At 41.6% G+C, this 15,000-nt stretch overlaps 1 protein-coding gene across 5 annotated transcripts in view; it reads left to right on the top strand.

Annotated features, from left to right (window-relative positions):
* Positions 1 to 15,000, top strand: part of LOC143292901 (dual specificity calcium/calmodulin-dependent 3',5'-cyclic nucleotide phosphodiesterase 1A-like) — a 583,953-nt gene that overhangs the window by 441,157 nt on the left and 127,796 nt on the right. For 3 of the 5 annotated variants that reach the window (XM_076603618.1, XM_076603593.1, XM_076603584.1), the window contains exon 1: positions 12,262 to 12,830. The exons of the other annotated variants lie outside the window; for them this stretch is intronic. In XM_076603618.1, the coding sequence (XP_076459733.1) occupies positions 12,521 to 12,830 (310 nt within the window). In that variant the 5' untranslated portion in view covers positions 12,262 to 12,520. Of the gene's footprint in view, positions 1 to 12,261; positions 12,831 to 15,000 lie in introns of those variants that run through there. 5 annotated transcript variants of the gene reach the window in all.

Below are 15,000 nucleotides of genomic sequence, written 5' to 3'. Positions count from 1 at the left end.
CCTTTCTCTCCCCCCCCCTCTGTGTGTGTGTGTGTGTGTGTGTGTGTGTGTGTGTGTGTGTGTGTGTGTGTGTGTGTGTGTGTGTGCGCGCGTGTGTGTGTTTGTGTGCGCGCGCACATTACTGATGTGTTTCCATACGTACATCCGCACGTCGGCTCGAGTTAAACACACACACACACACACACACACACACACACACACACACACACACAGATGCACACACACAGATGCACACACACACACACACACACACACACACACACACACACACACACACACACACATATATATATATATATATATATATATATATATATATATATATATATATATATATATATATATATATATAGACAGATAGGTAGAAAGATAATTAGATATGCACATCTATATATCATGCCTAAGGTTCGTGTATGTGCTTTGCTTCTTTGTCTTTTGAGCAGCATTTTTTTCTTTTACTGCTACTGCTGTTACCGTTATTATTATCATTATTATCATTGTTATTATTAGTATTAATAGTAGTAGTAGTAGTAATAGTAGTAGTAGTAGTAGTATTAGCATAATCATTATTGTCAAAATTAATTTCCCGATCATTCAAACATTTTCAACACAAAACCGCGCGCTTCCCCTACAAAGGAGCATGGCTTCCATTAATTAAGAAGAAGACTGAAGCGGTCTCCATGAGCAAATCAATCAGTCATAACTGGACAGAAGGAAAAGAGATAAATCTTTAATAAATCATAGAAAATGAAACTACACTAAAAAAAAAAAAAAAAAGATTGGAAAAAGAGGTTAGGGAACTGCCGTAACGAAATAAATCTGAACTGGGTCTAAATGAAATGAAGTGCGATTGCATTTTCGCAAGCCGGAAAGAAGGAAATGAAAAAGAAAGAAAAGAAAAAGAAGAGAGAGAGAGAGAGAGAGAGAGAGAGAGAGAGAGAGAGAGAGAGAGAGAGAGAGAGAGAGAGAGAGAGAGAGAGAGAGAGTTAGCAGCTATTCCGGATTTAGCTCCGCATACCATAAATTCTCTCTCTCTCTCTCTCTCTCTCTCTCTCTCTCTCTCTCTCTCTCTCTCTCTCTCTCTCTCTCTCTCTGTCTCTCTCCACATACACACTCTCTCTTTTTTCTCTCTCTCCAGTCTCTCCCTCTCACTCTCTCTCTCTCTCTCTCTCTCTCTCTCTCTCTCTGTCTAGAATTGGAACTGAGAGTGGAATGCCCCTGGGCGTCATGGCATATTGTAAAGGAATTGTCTTATTGTGTAAATGGACGAATAAAAAAAAAAGAAAGAAAAAAAAAAGAAAGAAAAAAGTAGGATTATGACAGATGTCATTTTCTCAGCCAGCCGTTCAGTGGGGAATTCCCTCTATCGTTTTCTCTGCTTACTTTCTTTCTTTCTTTCTTTCTTTCTTTCTTTCTTCCTGTCTACCGCTTTTCCTCTCTCTCTCTCTCTCTCTCTCTCTCTCTCTCTCTCTCTCTCTCTCTCTCTCTCTCTCTCTCTCTGTGTGTGTGTGTGTGTGTTTGTGTGTGTGTGTGTGTGTGTGTGTGTGTGTGTGTGTGTGTGTGTGTGTGTGAGTTAGAAATGATTTGTCACTGGGGTTTTTTTGGAAATAGGACTGCGGTACCTATAATGATTATGTTGTAACATTTTCCTTTCTTCAGTAATAAGGCTGTGGTAGCTATGAATATTGAATAGTGACAGTTTTGAGACTCAGCAATGACATTTTTTTTCTTTTTACAGAGATAGAGCTTAGGTAGCAGTAGGGTGTGGGGTGTGAGAGTTTTCAGAGAGACGACTTTGGTAGCTATGGATGATTTGATTTTGGAATAACATAAGATAAGATAAAAGGAACTTCATTATCTCATTAAGAGAAATTACATCAGGTGCGGCAAAAGAAACGTACACAATTACTCAACACAAAACATTAAACATGACTTAATCAAAAAGAATCAAATCACATATAAGACATTCATATATATATATATATATATATATATATATATATATATATGTATATGTGTGTGCGCGCGCGCGCGTGTGTGTGTGTGTGTGTGTGTGTGTGTGTGCATCATATATATATATATATATATATATATATATATATATATATATATATATATAAGTATTGTATATATTCACTTAACCAAAATGCTGTAATTAATCATTAATAAGGATTAATTAGGACAGGGCGGACAGATAGGCTGACCGGATACTGACAATTCACTGAAACATGACTTTGGCAGCCGTTGAGATTGAGCAGTGTAAGTTCTTTGAGACAGGACTGTTGTAGTCTTACATACTGAGTAGTGACAATTTTCCACAGTGATGGGAATTTGGTAGCTGGACAAAATTGAGTAGTGACACCTTTCAAAGACAGGGTCGGCTTATTTTTTGTTGTAGCTTAAGATATTGAGTAGTAACAGTTTTTTCACGGATAGGACTTTGGTCGCTGAACAAAATCGAGTAATGACACATGAGTGTAATTTTGTAGCTATAAAATAGCAAGTAGCGATAATTTTCATGTATAGAACTTTGATAGCTGTAGGGATTGTATAGTGACAGTTTTCAGAGAGAAGACTTTGGTAGCTATAAGGCTTGAGTAGTGACAGTTTTCAGAGAGAGGACTCAGATTTAAAATTTCAATACAATGATTGTGTCGTGAGAATAATGTCGGTACTGAGCTACAAGGACAGAGTAGCGACAGCTTTCATACAGACCAGCTAGACCCAGCCAGGACTAACAACAGCTAGAGTGATGGGACATTGACAGTTGTCAGAGACCAGAATTCATTCAACAGCCACGGAAATCGAGTATTGACAGTTGTCATGGAGACCATTCCAACAGCACGGATGACGAAATATTGACATCTTTCTGGAACAGGACTTTGACGGCGAGAAACATCGGGGTGTTTCTTTATCTTTTCTTTTTTCTGTGGTAAGACGTCCACAGAAAAACAAAACAAAAAACAATGTTGACAGTTTCCAGAGATCCGGGAATTTGACAACTAGGAGAAGTAAGTATTGATAGTTGCCAGCAGACAGGATTTTCTGAGCCACGACGATTTTGAGTCCTGATCATCTCGCTGATATTGTTCCAAATAAAAATTGAGTTATGAATTGATGAGCAGTCTTTCTCCTCTGTTAATGAGGTGTTAAGAATGTAAACTAGTTGTCTGTTAGGACAGTCAGCAAAAGAAAAGAAAGGCGAAGAATAAAACGAAGAAATAAAGAGGCTTTCGGTGGTTGGGAAGACTCGTGAAGAAAATGAGTCTATTTAGTTGGTTAAATTGTCGTCTTTAACCAACCAAATAAGATGTCCAACATTGACAGGAAGTGACAAAATAATGAAAAACCGGAAACGCTGAAAACGAAAGTATAAATTCATTTACGTAGAACAAGTATCACGATAGTTTCGTAGCTTTTGTAGTCACTGTCATGATTATCATCAAATACATCTTGCACAAGATGAATGATGTATGTTTCCTCAAAGCGACTAAGCAATGATCTCTGTTGTTGTCGATAGGCCTAGTGACGTTGTAAGAAATAGATGATGAACAGCTATCGACAAAGACTAGTGTGTTTGTGTATTGTTGTTGTAAATGCAGGCAAGGTAGTGGTCGTTACTGGCTTTTTTTTTTTTTGGGGGGGGGGGGGGGAGGGGGGGGGTGTGTGTGTGTGGGGGGGGGGGTATTTTTTGGGTAACCTTTGACTGAACATGATGACAACAGCTGGGTTGTGACTTGTGTACATGTGTACATGACATGCCAAGGTGCAAACAGTACTGCTATGGAAACTGGTGTTAAACAGTACAGTACTCGGCTGATGTTCATGACGAATCGACTATCTGTGCAGGTTTTAGTGGGGCAATGTATCAACAACAGCTGCTATCCAGTGGTTTTTTTTTTTTTTTTTTTTTTTTTTTTTAAGAAGGAAAAAAAAAGAAGAAAAGATCGATAGCAGTATACTGATTATGTGGCTACTGGGGGCAACAGCTGTGTTTCTTACCTTCTTTCTTTCCTTCCAAGCGATTTGCAGGAGTCCTGATTGCATCAGCTTCATTTCTATTTATTTCCCTCTTTCTCTCTTTTCTTTTCCTTTCTCTTCTTTTCTTTCTTTCTTTCTTTCTTACTTTACGCTGTTAAGCAATAAAACCTAAAGCGTTTTGAGGATTGTAGTTTGTTGCATCGACAGGTTATTTAGATAAAGAGAATCGTAACTGCCTAATGGGGTAGAGAACTAACTTTTTTTTTTTTTTTGGTTTTCTTTTTAAGAGACGACTGAGAAATGTGAGTGATATAATATACTGTCTGTTAAGAGAAATTGGGTTAAGCAAGCTTGTTGGGGGTGGGGGAAAGGGGGAGGGGGGAACAGGGACTGGTGGGACGGCGGGGGCGGGGGGGGGGATGTGGGGGGGACAGAGGATTGACGTGCGATTGTCTTGGTATCAAAAGGCAAGCTAGATTTTTCTGTGTGGTATTGTTGTGTATCATTGTGTATTGTTTTGTATTGTGTTGTATCGTTTCGTATCGTATCGTGTTGTATCGTATTGCATCGCATGACATCGTATCGTATCGTATCATACCGTATCGTGTTTATGTCACAACAAATTTCTCTGTCTGAAATTCTGGCTTCTTTCCCAGTGGAGAGCGCGTCGCCAGAGTGAACCCAGGGCTACTCATATTTAGTTGTTGGTTTATTTGTGTTTTCTGTCTGCGTGGGCTATATATTATTTGCATGACTGACAAAGTAGAGCCCTTTTGGTGCCACGGGTTCTTAAGTGTGTGTGTGTGTGTGTGTGTGTGTGTGTGTGTGTGTGTGCTAAGTGAATGCTGCACACAGGACCTCTGTTTATCGCCTCCCCCCCCCCCCCGCACTCCCCCAAAAAAAACAACTCCCCCCCCCCCCAAAAAAAAAAAACAAAAAAAAAAAAAAAAAAAAAAACGAGTAGCATCGAGACCACTGCTCAAGGTCAAGTAAGGGGTTACAGAGGATGGAAGGGGTGGAGTGGGGTGATACAAATCCCGGTCCTCATTCCGTACTAAAACCAGATGACACTCGCTTTCCAGGCCACCACGCCACAACTGATGACTGAAAAATTCGAGATCCTCGCCTTCTGACATGGCCAAATCTATAGCCGGAACTGAGCGATTTTTCTTCTTCTTCTTCTTCTTTTTTTTTCTTGTCCAAGGAGAGAATCGAACAGGGTTTGCGAAATATTAGTGTTAACAGCTGCTTTTATATCATCTACACTTGGCAGCTATGTCGACGAATAAAATATCGACAATTGTGTGTGAGCTGGATCGCTTCTGGTACGTGTTGTGTTGTTGGGATCAGCTGTTGTCATGTTGTTTCTTTGTTTCCTTCGTTTAGTTTTATATGGGTGACGGAACAGTACTAGTTTTTTTACTTCTTTTTTTTTTTTCGTGGAGTGTACTAACAGCTTTTAACGACAGGGTTTTTTTTTTTTTTTTTTTTTTTTTTTTTTTTACTCACTTGTCTAAACAAAGTGAGTCTATGTTTTAACCCGGTGTTCGGCTGTCTGTGTGTGTGTGTGTGTGTGTGTGTGTCCGTGTGTCCGTGGTAAACTTTAACATTGACATTTTCTCTGCAAATACTTTGTCAGTTGACACCAAATTTGGCATAAAAATAGGAAAAAATTCAGTTCTTTCCAGTCATCTTGTTTAAAACAATATTGCACCTCTGGGACAGGCACAAAAAAATTAAAAAAAGAAGCCTAATTATATGCAAACTGCATTTACTGTTATATTTATATTTTTTTGTATTCTTTAAACTTGGCACTTTGACCTCTTATTCTGGCACAACAACTAGAGGAGTCATTATTATCATTTTTTGTTCAAACAGGAACTTCTTTTGCTAAGCATGAATTTTTTTATTTATTTTGCAAACGTTTTGGTGCAGATAGTAAAAAAGGGAAATTACTCTGTAATTAATGCTAGGGGACGTAATTTATCACAAGTGAGTCTTGAAGGCCTTGCCTCTCTTGTTTTTTTTGTATCGTGTAAAAATCGAATGTTTCACAGAGTTATATTACTTTGTGGGAGTATATTCGAAGTTGCAAAAGACTGAGTGCACGTTTGGTCTATGATAACGAGAAATGGTAGTTTTTGAGAGGCTGAGCTCTGGGACAGCCCCTGAAAATTAATGAGCCCCATTGCGGTCAGTTTGGCAATAAGAAACATCCATGCATCTGATTCTGTCTCTGCCTTTCGTTCTGCACTAAAAACAGCAACAACAACTACTACAACCCCCCCCCCCCCCCCCCCCCCCCCAAAAAAAAAAAAAAAAAACAAAAAAAAAAAAAAACAGACTCGTCTTTAAAAAACAACAAAAAAAACCTGTCTGTAAGCAGCACTCTGAGCTTCCTTCTTCCACCCGTGGGGATGCCGGGGGTCTTTCAGAGTATAAATAGCATACCCGCCTTCTGGAAATTCTGTGCTAGAAATTTCCTCTTTTCTGTTACTCTGTTTGTTTCTGACCTTTTTTCTCTCTTCACTGTTGTGTCCTTTTTTCTGCCTTCCCAGTCCATTCCCCTTTCTTTTTTTCAAGCAAGCCTTGACACTTTTTTTTCTCTTTTCCGCAGTCTATGATGTACTATATGTGCTGTTTTGCTCTGGCGATTAGGTAGTGAGATGTAAACACTGGGATGTGCACTACCTGCCCATTCTGCAGTGTTATATGCCTATATGGTCTTTTTATGCATTTTTTGTTTGGCTTTGAAATATTGGTTTTGGGTTTGTTTTTCTTTACGATTTTTTTGTAATCTGGGGATGATGAATTAAGCGGAATGGCTGGCGTCCTCAGCATGGCCTAATCGTATTTGCCATAAGGAGGTAAATGGTTGGGATACTGTGTCATGAACTGTGTTTTGTGGGTTTGTCTTAGTGGTTTGTTGTTGTTGTTGTTGTTGATTTTTTTAATGTGACAGTTTTGTGTTGACGCGGTTGAGCATTAATTTTGTATGGTTTGACAGTCCTGATATGGCCCTGTGCGGTCGGCTGGACTATAGGCGTCAAGAATAAGAATAAGCTTCCTTCTTCTCCAACACCATCCTTGTCAACTTTCACTTTGGGTGCATGATGATTGAGAGAGGGAGAGTGGGGTGCGTGTGGGGGAGAGGGGCTAGTGGGGTTGGGTGTATCGGGGCAGGGAGGGTTTTTGACATTGAGTGGTCTTGAATGATTCTTCTTCTTCTGCGTTCACTCGTATGCACACGAGTGGACTTTTACGTGTATGACCGTTTTTACCCCGCCATGTAGGCAGCCATACTCCGTTTTCGGGGGTGTGCATGTTGGGTATGTTCTTGTTTCCATAACCCACCGAACGCTGACATGGATTACAGGATCTTTAACGTGCGTATTTGATCTTCTGCTTGCATATACACACGAAGGAGGTTCAGGCATTAGCAGGTCTGCACATATGTTGACCTGGGAGATCGTAAAAATCTCCACCCTTTACCCACCAGGCGCCGTCACCGTGATTCGAACCCGGGACCCTCAGCTTGACAGTCCAACGCTTTAACCACTCGAATGATTCCTGTAATTTGTCACTTTTTCTTTCACGTAATGCGCCCTGAGCTCTTAAGAGAGAAAACTGAGGCGCTATATGAATGTACGTTATTACTACCATTATTACTATCATTATCATTAGCGGTAGTAGTGTGTGTTTATGTGTGTTTGTGCTTCGGCTGGGGCAAACGGGGAAAGGGGAAGAAGGCTTGGCAGTGAGTAGAAGGAATTAGTTGAGTTGGAAATGAGTTAGAAGGAATTTTCCAAACTCAGAATCAAGAGTTGGACGTTCTTGTCTATTTCGGTGGTTTCACTTCATCTTCTTCCAGCACAAATGGTACAGGGACACTTTTGGGTTGGTTAGGCTGAAAAGGGAAGTGAATTCACGTGACAATACAATACAATATAATACAAAGCAATACAATACGATGCAGTCAATGCAATACAATACAATCCAGCACAATACAATACAACATGACACAGCACGACACAACACTGACAACACAGCACAACACAACACAACAATTATAGCGCAACACGCTGGAACGATGATTCCCACATATGTATGATTGTCAGTTCATGTTCGACTATGACCATCAGAACAGCAGAGGAGGCAACTGCTGTCCCGACCATCTGGGCTAGAGTTTGATTATAGTGGATAGTGTCTTGCCCAAGTTACATCCTCACTCTCTCGGCCAAGAGGGTTTTAGGACAGTCGGCGTTGAGATGGTTCCCAAAGGCCAGTTAACCTCCCCAAGGCCGCAGCACTAAGAGCCAGTGTAATCTTGCCTCCTAGTTTGAGAGTCATAGTCCTTCACACGATTAAGCTGTAAATGACTTTCCACTGCAATGGAGAAACCTTTGATCATGCATCTCTCACTTTGCTGTTGGCGCAGCTGTGAGCTTTTGTCAATATGTGATCTAAACTGAGTGTTGGGCCTAACAATGCAATGCAATACAATACAATACAATACAATACAATGCAATACAATACAATACGGCACAATAGAATACATGACACAGCACAGCACAACACTTGATAACACAGTCCAACAAGGCACAGCACGACCACAGCGCAACACATTGGAACGATGATTCCCACAAGTGCAGTATGCATAATGTTATATATATATATATATATATATATATATATATATATATATATATATATATATATATATATATATATATATATATATATATATATATAAACGAAACAGATTATATGTATGGATGACAGTGGATGGCGGATTGATACACAGGCAAAGGCAGACCACAGCTTCCTCCCTCTCTTTCCATTCTTTCGCTTTCCACTTTCCGCTATCCACACGCCAGAGTTCCTCGCAAGCGTAGCTGGAAAGGGTTCCATCCATGCCTACAGTCTCAGTTGTGAGGTTAATTAGTCCAGAGGGAGTTGAAAGGGGGAGGGTGGAGGGGGGGGGGGGGGGGGTGAGAGATGTCGTAACAGGCTGGTGGCATGGAATCGGGGAGAAGCCCGTTCTGTGTCCCCGATCTTCCTGATGCTTGTGTGAGGTTTCGGTGGAAAGACGAGGGAAAAGATGGCGGATGACGAAAGGCGTTTTTTTTTTTTTCAAAATTATTTTTGTGTGTGCTATTATTATTATTATTATTATTATTATTATTATCGTTAACGTTGTTGTTGTTGTTCTTGTTGGAAATGTCTCAAATTAGACTTCAGAGTCAGCTCAAGGAATTCAGGATGCTAAAGTGGGACATTACTATTATTATTATTATTATTATTATTATTATTATCATTATTGTTGTTGTTGTTGTTTTTGCACACGTATTTTGATAGAAATATATTTTGTTTTTGTTTGCTTGTTGTTAACATGATTTCATCAGGAGAATGTGTTGTTTTATTTTGACATTTGTCAGTGGCTTGTTTTGTCAACTGACAATGGTTTGTATGTCAAGGGCAGGCCTACAGGAAAATGTTTTTGTTTTTTTGACTTATGTTCTGTCAAGTGTGTGTGTGTGTGTGTGTGTGTGTGTGTGTGTGTGTGTGTGTGTGTGTGTGTGTGTGTTGTGACTTTTGATATGAGTTTGTTAGGATTATGTTTTATTTTTTATATGACTATGTCAGGATAACTTTAGAACAATTTGTTCGTAAAGAGAATTTTGTGTTGTCATTCACTGTAGTTTGCCAAGAAAAGGTGGGTTTTTTGTTATTGTTTTTTTTGTTTTTGTTTTTTTAAGTTAAGTTGTATTTTACTAAAATAGTGTTTTGTGCTTGAAATTTGTTTGAAACATGCACATCCACATGCACATATTATGTTAATAATGCCTGCCTGTAACCTAGAAACAGACATTGTAATCCTCTTACCCAAATACGGTGATCGAATTAATCAGTGCCATTCGCTGCGCACTCCACCGGATTTTCCTTCCTTCTCTCTCTCTTTCTTGCGTTGGTTTTCTTCCTTCAAATGAAGGAGTTGAGAAACGTGTTCATTTTCTTTTCTTTTCTTTTCTTTTCTACTCTTCTGTCTTTCTTACAGTTTGTGATACGAAGCCTTCCTAAGAACATGACTAATTCAATAAGATGTGAGGTGGGTGTGTGGGGGGATGGGGGAGCGGAGAGGTTGGGGGGGGGGGAGAGAAAAATGAGGTGTAAATAACAATGTTTGGTTGTCTGTGCATGTGCTGAACACACACACACACGCCGCGCGCACGCGCTCGCACACACACGGGCCTACACACACACATACAGAGAGGCCTACACACACAGACAGTACACAGACACAGACACACACAGAGAGACACACAGAGACACACAGAGATTACACACACACACACACACACACACACACACACACACACAAAGCGAACAGACGAACGTCCTTATACAGAACACTGAAGACTGAAAATCGCAACCAATGACTCTCAGGACCGTTTTGATTATCTATTTATTTATTTATTTATTTATTTATTTATTCATTCATTCATTTATCTATTTATTAATTTATTTATCTATTTATTAGTTGTTTTGTTCTGAAAGGGGGTGTGGATTACTGAAAACAAAAATACAACGTGGTTCACAAACCTTTGCTTCTGAGTTTGAAAACCTTTCTTTTCCGAGGATTGCCAATAGAAAAAGAAACCGTTTTGTAGCTGGTCAGCTGTGGTGGACTGGGAAGTGTGTGTGTGTGTGTGTGTGTGTGTGTGTGTGTGTGTGTGTGTGTGTGTGTGTGTGTGTGTGTGTGTGTGTGTGTGTGTGTGTGTGTGTGATCTCTGTGTTTCTCTGTGTGTCTCTCTGTGTGTGTCTGTGTCTGTGTACTGTATAATATATAGGTGAACTAGTAACCCGTTGGCGCTGATCCCGGTGAGAAGCAACAACCAAGTTGCCACCATCGAGACGTCTAGGTCTAGGGTGGTTGGTGGGCTCAGCGGCCCGTGGTGGGAGCACTTTGAGTGGCCGGGGGTAGGGCAATGCAGGGCAGGGCAGGGCAGGGTAGGGCAGGGTAGGGCTTGGTGGCGTGCAGCCGTCACGTGAGCGTCCAGCATCACTACATCATGGGGGACTGGGGGAGGGTCGGGGGTTCCGGGGGGTGTGGGGGGGAGGGGGGAATGAGGCAGCCGTTTGGAGGGAGGGGGGGGCGAATGCTTTTCGACTTTCTGCTGCTGCCGCTGCTGCTTAGCTAGGCCTTACTGTGTGTGTGTGTGTGTGTGTGTGTGTGTGTGTGTGTGTGTGTTAATTTTGCACCGTCAGTTGCATCATCATCATCATCATCATCATAGTCATAATCATCATCTTTATCTTCATCATAATACCTATCCTCCCCCCCCCCCCCCCCCCCCCCCCACACACACACACACACCCACCCACGCCCTCGGCTTCTACTCCTCCTCGGCATCCACAGCACTGACCAAGGTCCTACACATTGCGGAAGGCAGCATGGAGGATGTTGACATCCACAGCAGCGTGATGACTCAGTGCACCTCCTCTTCCTCCTCCTCCTCCTCCTCCTCCTTTTTCTCCGTGTGCTTATTGTTCTTCTTCAGCGCCTTCTTCTTCTTCTTCTCCATGTCGCTCTGTGTCACCCGCGTGTGTTTCGTTAGTCGGTGCCAGTGTCAGTGGTTCCAGAGGAAACAGAACAACAGCAGCAGCAGTTGTGGGGACGTTCAGAAGGCGGTAGGGGTTGAGGGATTGTTATTGTCGTCGTCGTCGTCGTTGTCGTTTTCGTTTTCGTCGTGGACCTATGAAAGACACTGCCTCCGTTAGTGTGTGAGTGAACTTCAGATCGTTGGAGAAATTAATCAATACATTGAGAGGTGTTTTTGTTTTGTGTTTATAACAGATGTGATTTTAATGACTACCAAGTTAAACCGATCTCTCAGTCAAAGAAGGCTACTCACTTGTGATTTTGTCCTTTACATTACTGGCATGAAATTCAGGAGATCGGCCACTGATCTCTTGGAGAAACTAAACCAAACAAAAAGAAAGAAAGCATATTTGGAGAAAGCGGTAAACCAGTGTATCCCGTAACGGAAGCCAATAGTCAAGCCTGTCGTCGTATACATACATACATACATACATATATATATATATATATATATATATATATATATATATATATATATATATATATATATATTATATATATATATATATATCATATATATATATATATATATATATATATATATATATATATATATATGAACATTTTCCCCATCCCTCATTTTACTCAAACTATCACATCCTCAGCGCTACATCCTCAAAGTGAGGTTGGATGACCCCCATCCCCCCACCCACTCCTTATTCTTCTACTATCATCATCACCACCACTACCAAAGGGAGTTCCGGGGTGCCTCCTTCTTCGTGGAACGTGATGACCCTCCTCAATGCTGAAGACCGATAGGAGCTCCGTTCTTAGAGAGAGAGAGAAAAAAAAAAGAAGAAAGAAAAGAAAAGAAAAAAACCCTCCCCTAAACCTCTCCTAGCCTGCTTGCTTGTATGATCATCATCACAAGTGTCAATGAGGAAGCCTCTTGCCCCGTGCACAAACTGGAAGGCTTCCTTGTGTGAACTACATAGTATTAGTATCATCACCAGTGGTAATCATCGTCGTCATCGTTATCATCATCATCATCGTAAGCAGCAGCAGCAGCAGCAGCAGCAGCAGGAGCAAGATCACTCTCCGGAGAAGGCCCTGCCGAGGCAGCCTGACATCTGCGGGGCCATGGCCTCGCCAGCAGAACAGTCGGGCGGAGAGCGGCCCAGGATTTATATGTCCAGCAAGACCCACAAGGTGGTGGTGGTCTTTCCCAATGGAGATGTGGTGGAAGGTAAGGAGAAAACACACACGCACCACACACACACACACACACACACACACACACACACACACACACACACACACACACACACACCCAAAAAAAACAACAACAACAAAAACAGTTAAAGAGCACTAGCGTTGGGTAGGGAGTGGGGGTTCAGGTGGAAGTGTATTGTATTACTGTTTTTTTTTTTTTCGTCACAACAGATTTCCCTGTGTGAAATTCGAACTGCTTCCTCAGGAGAGAGCGCGTCGCTACACTGAGAGCGCCTCCCATTTTTTTTCTTTCTTTTTTTTTTTTTTTCCTGCCTGCAGTTTTGATGTATTTCCTATCGAAGTGGATTTTTCGACAGAATTTTGCCAGCAGGGACAACCTTTTTGTTGCCGTGGGTTCTTTTACGTGCGCTAAGTGCATGCATGCTGTGCTGCACCCGGGATCTCTGTTTATCGTCTCATCCGAATGACTACTATCCTCCATGTGTGTGGAGAGGAGGTGTAGGGGAAGGGCGGTAAGGGGTGGGGTGTGAAAGTGTGTTAAAAAAAAAAAAAAAAAAAAAAAAAGGTTGGGATTGGGGGTTGGAGTTCCAGTAGGAGTGTGTGTGTGTGTGTGTGTGTGTGTGTGTGAAGTGGAGAAGGAGAACGGGAAAGGGGCAGGGAGAGTGGTGAGGGAAGTGTGAAAGTATAAAAAAGGGTCCTTTCTGAGAGCTCGGGTAAGAGTGCGTGGAGAGGAGATGCATAGGAATCAATCGCTCAATCAATCAATCAATCAATCAAAGTCAATCAATCAGTCAGTCAATCTATCTATCTGTATCTGGCTCTGTAGATAGCCATCTGCTTGTCTATAAGTCTATCAGTGTATCCTTTTTTTTTTTTTTTTTTTTTTTTGTTCAGTTTCTTGTTGTTGTTTTTTTCTGTTTGTCTGTCAGCCTGTCTGCCTGTTTGTTGTCCCTCTACGTGTTTGTCTGTCTGCCTGCCTGTCCCTCTTGTCTATCCATCTGCCAGTCAGTATACCGGTTGTTCTATTTTCTCTGTTTCTTCTCTCTCAGTCTATCTATCTATCTTTTTTTTTCTTTTTTTTTTTTTAATCTTATTTTTGTTTCTTTTCCCACACGGTTGCTCGATTTTCTGCTTAATATGTATCAACTTCATTGAACATTTTCTTCTGTCTTTTTTTAAAATTCTTATTTTTTATATTTTGTCTCTGTCTGTCTCTCCGTTTATCTCTTGTGAATATTTTCGCCCTCTCCGCCCCCCCATACCCCCTCACACCCCCTTTGGGATATATGCATTTTTACATATTCATGGCAGGCTTATAAGGCCATGACGGACGCGTTCGGTTTAGAATATGCGTCAGGCATCTGCTCTTGTGTGTGTGTGTGTGTGTGTGTGTGTGTGTGTGTGTGTGTGTGTGTGTGCGCGTGTGTGTGTCATTTACATTTTTAAAAGCAGATGTGGTGTAGCGTTTATGGATCCGTCCGTACGTTTTGACGCCTCCGTCTTTGAAACTGCATCTGTGTGTGTGTGTGTGTGTGTGTGTGTGTGTGTGTGTGTGTGTGTGTGTGTGTGTGTCTGTGTGTCTGTGTGTCTGTGTGTGTCTGTGTGTGTGTATGTGTGTGTGTTTGTGTGTGAGAGAGGGAGAGAGAGAGAGACAGAGAGAGACAGAGAGAGACAGAGAGAGAGACATAGAGACAGAGACAAAGAGACAAAGTAAAATATAGACAGACGAATAGACAGACAGACAGAAACACAGAGAAGAAGGTGGGCAAAGTGGCGAGATGTGGTGTGCATGTGTGTGTGTGCGTGGGGGTGGGGTGGGGTGGGGAGGTGATGGGGAGGGTGGGGGAGCGGGGGGGGACTCTGTGGTGGTGATGGCGGAGAGGGGTTGGATGGGGGTGGGGGTGGTGAGTCCAGGGTAAGCTGTAATGAGGAAATTTTGTTAATTAAGAAGTTTTATTTTTTTCAAGCGAAACACAACCACTGATGAGCCTTGAGAGGATGGCTATATTGTTGTTCTTGCACACATATACATGTATGTGTGTGTGTGTGTGTGTGTGTGTGTGTGTATGTGTGTGTGTGTGTGTGTACGTGTGTGTGTGTGTGTGTGTGTGTGTGTGTGTGTGTGTGTGTGAGAGAGAGAGAGAGAGAGAGGAGAGAGAGAGAGAGAGAGAGAGAGAGAGAGA

This window comes from Babylonia areolata, chromosome 1 (assembly GCF_041734735.1).
Source record: "Babylonia areolata isolate BAREFJ2019XMU chromosome 1, ASM4173473v1, whole genome shotgun sequence".
Classification (NCBI taxonomy): Eukaryota; Metazoa; Mollusca; class Gastropoda; order Neogastropoda; family Buccinidae; genus Babylonia; species Babylonia areolata.
This window is presented reverse-complemented; position numbering and strand designations above follow the sequence as displayed.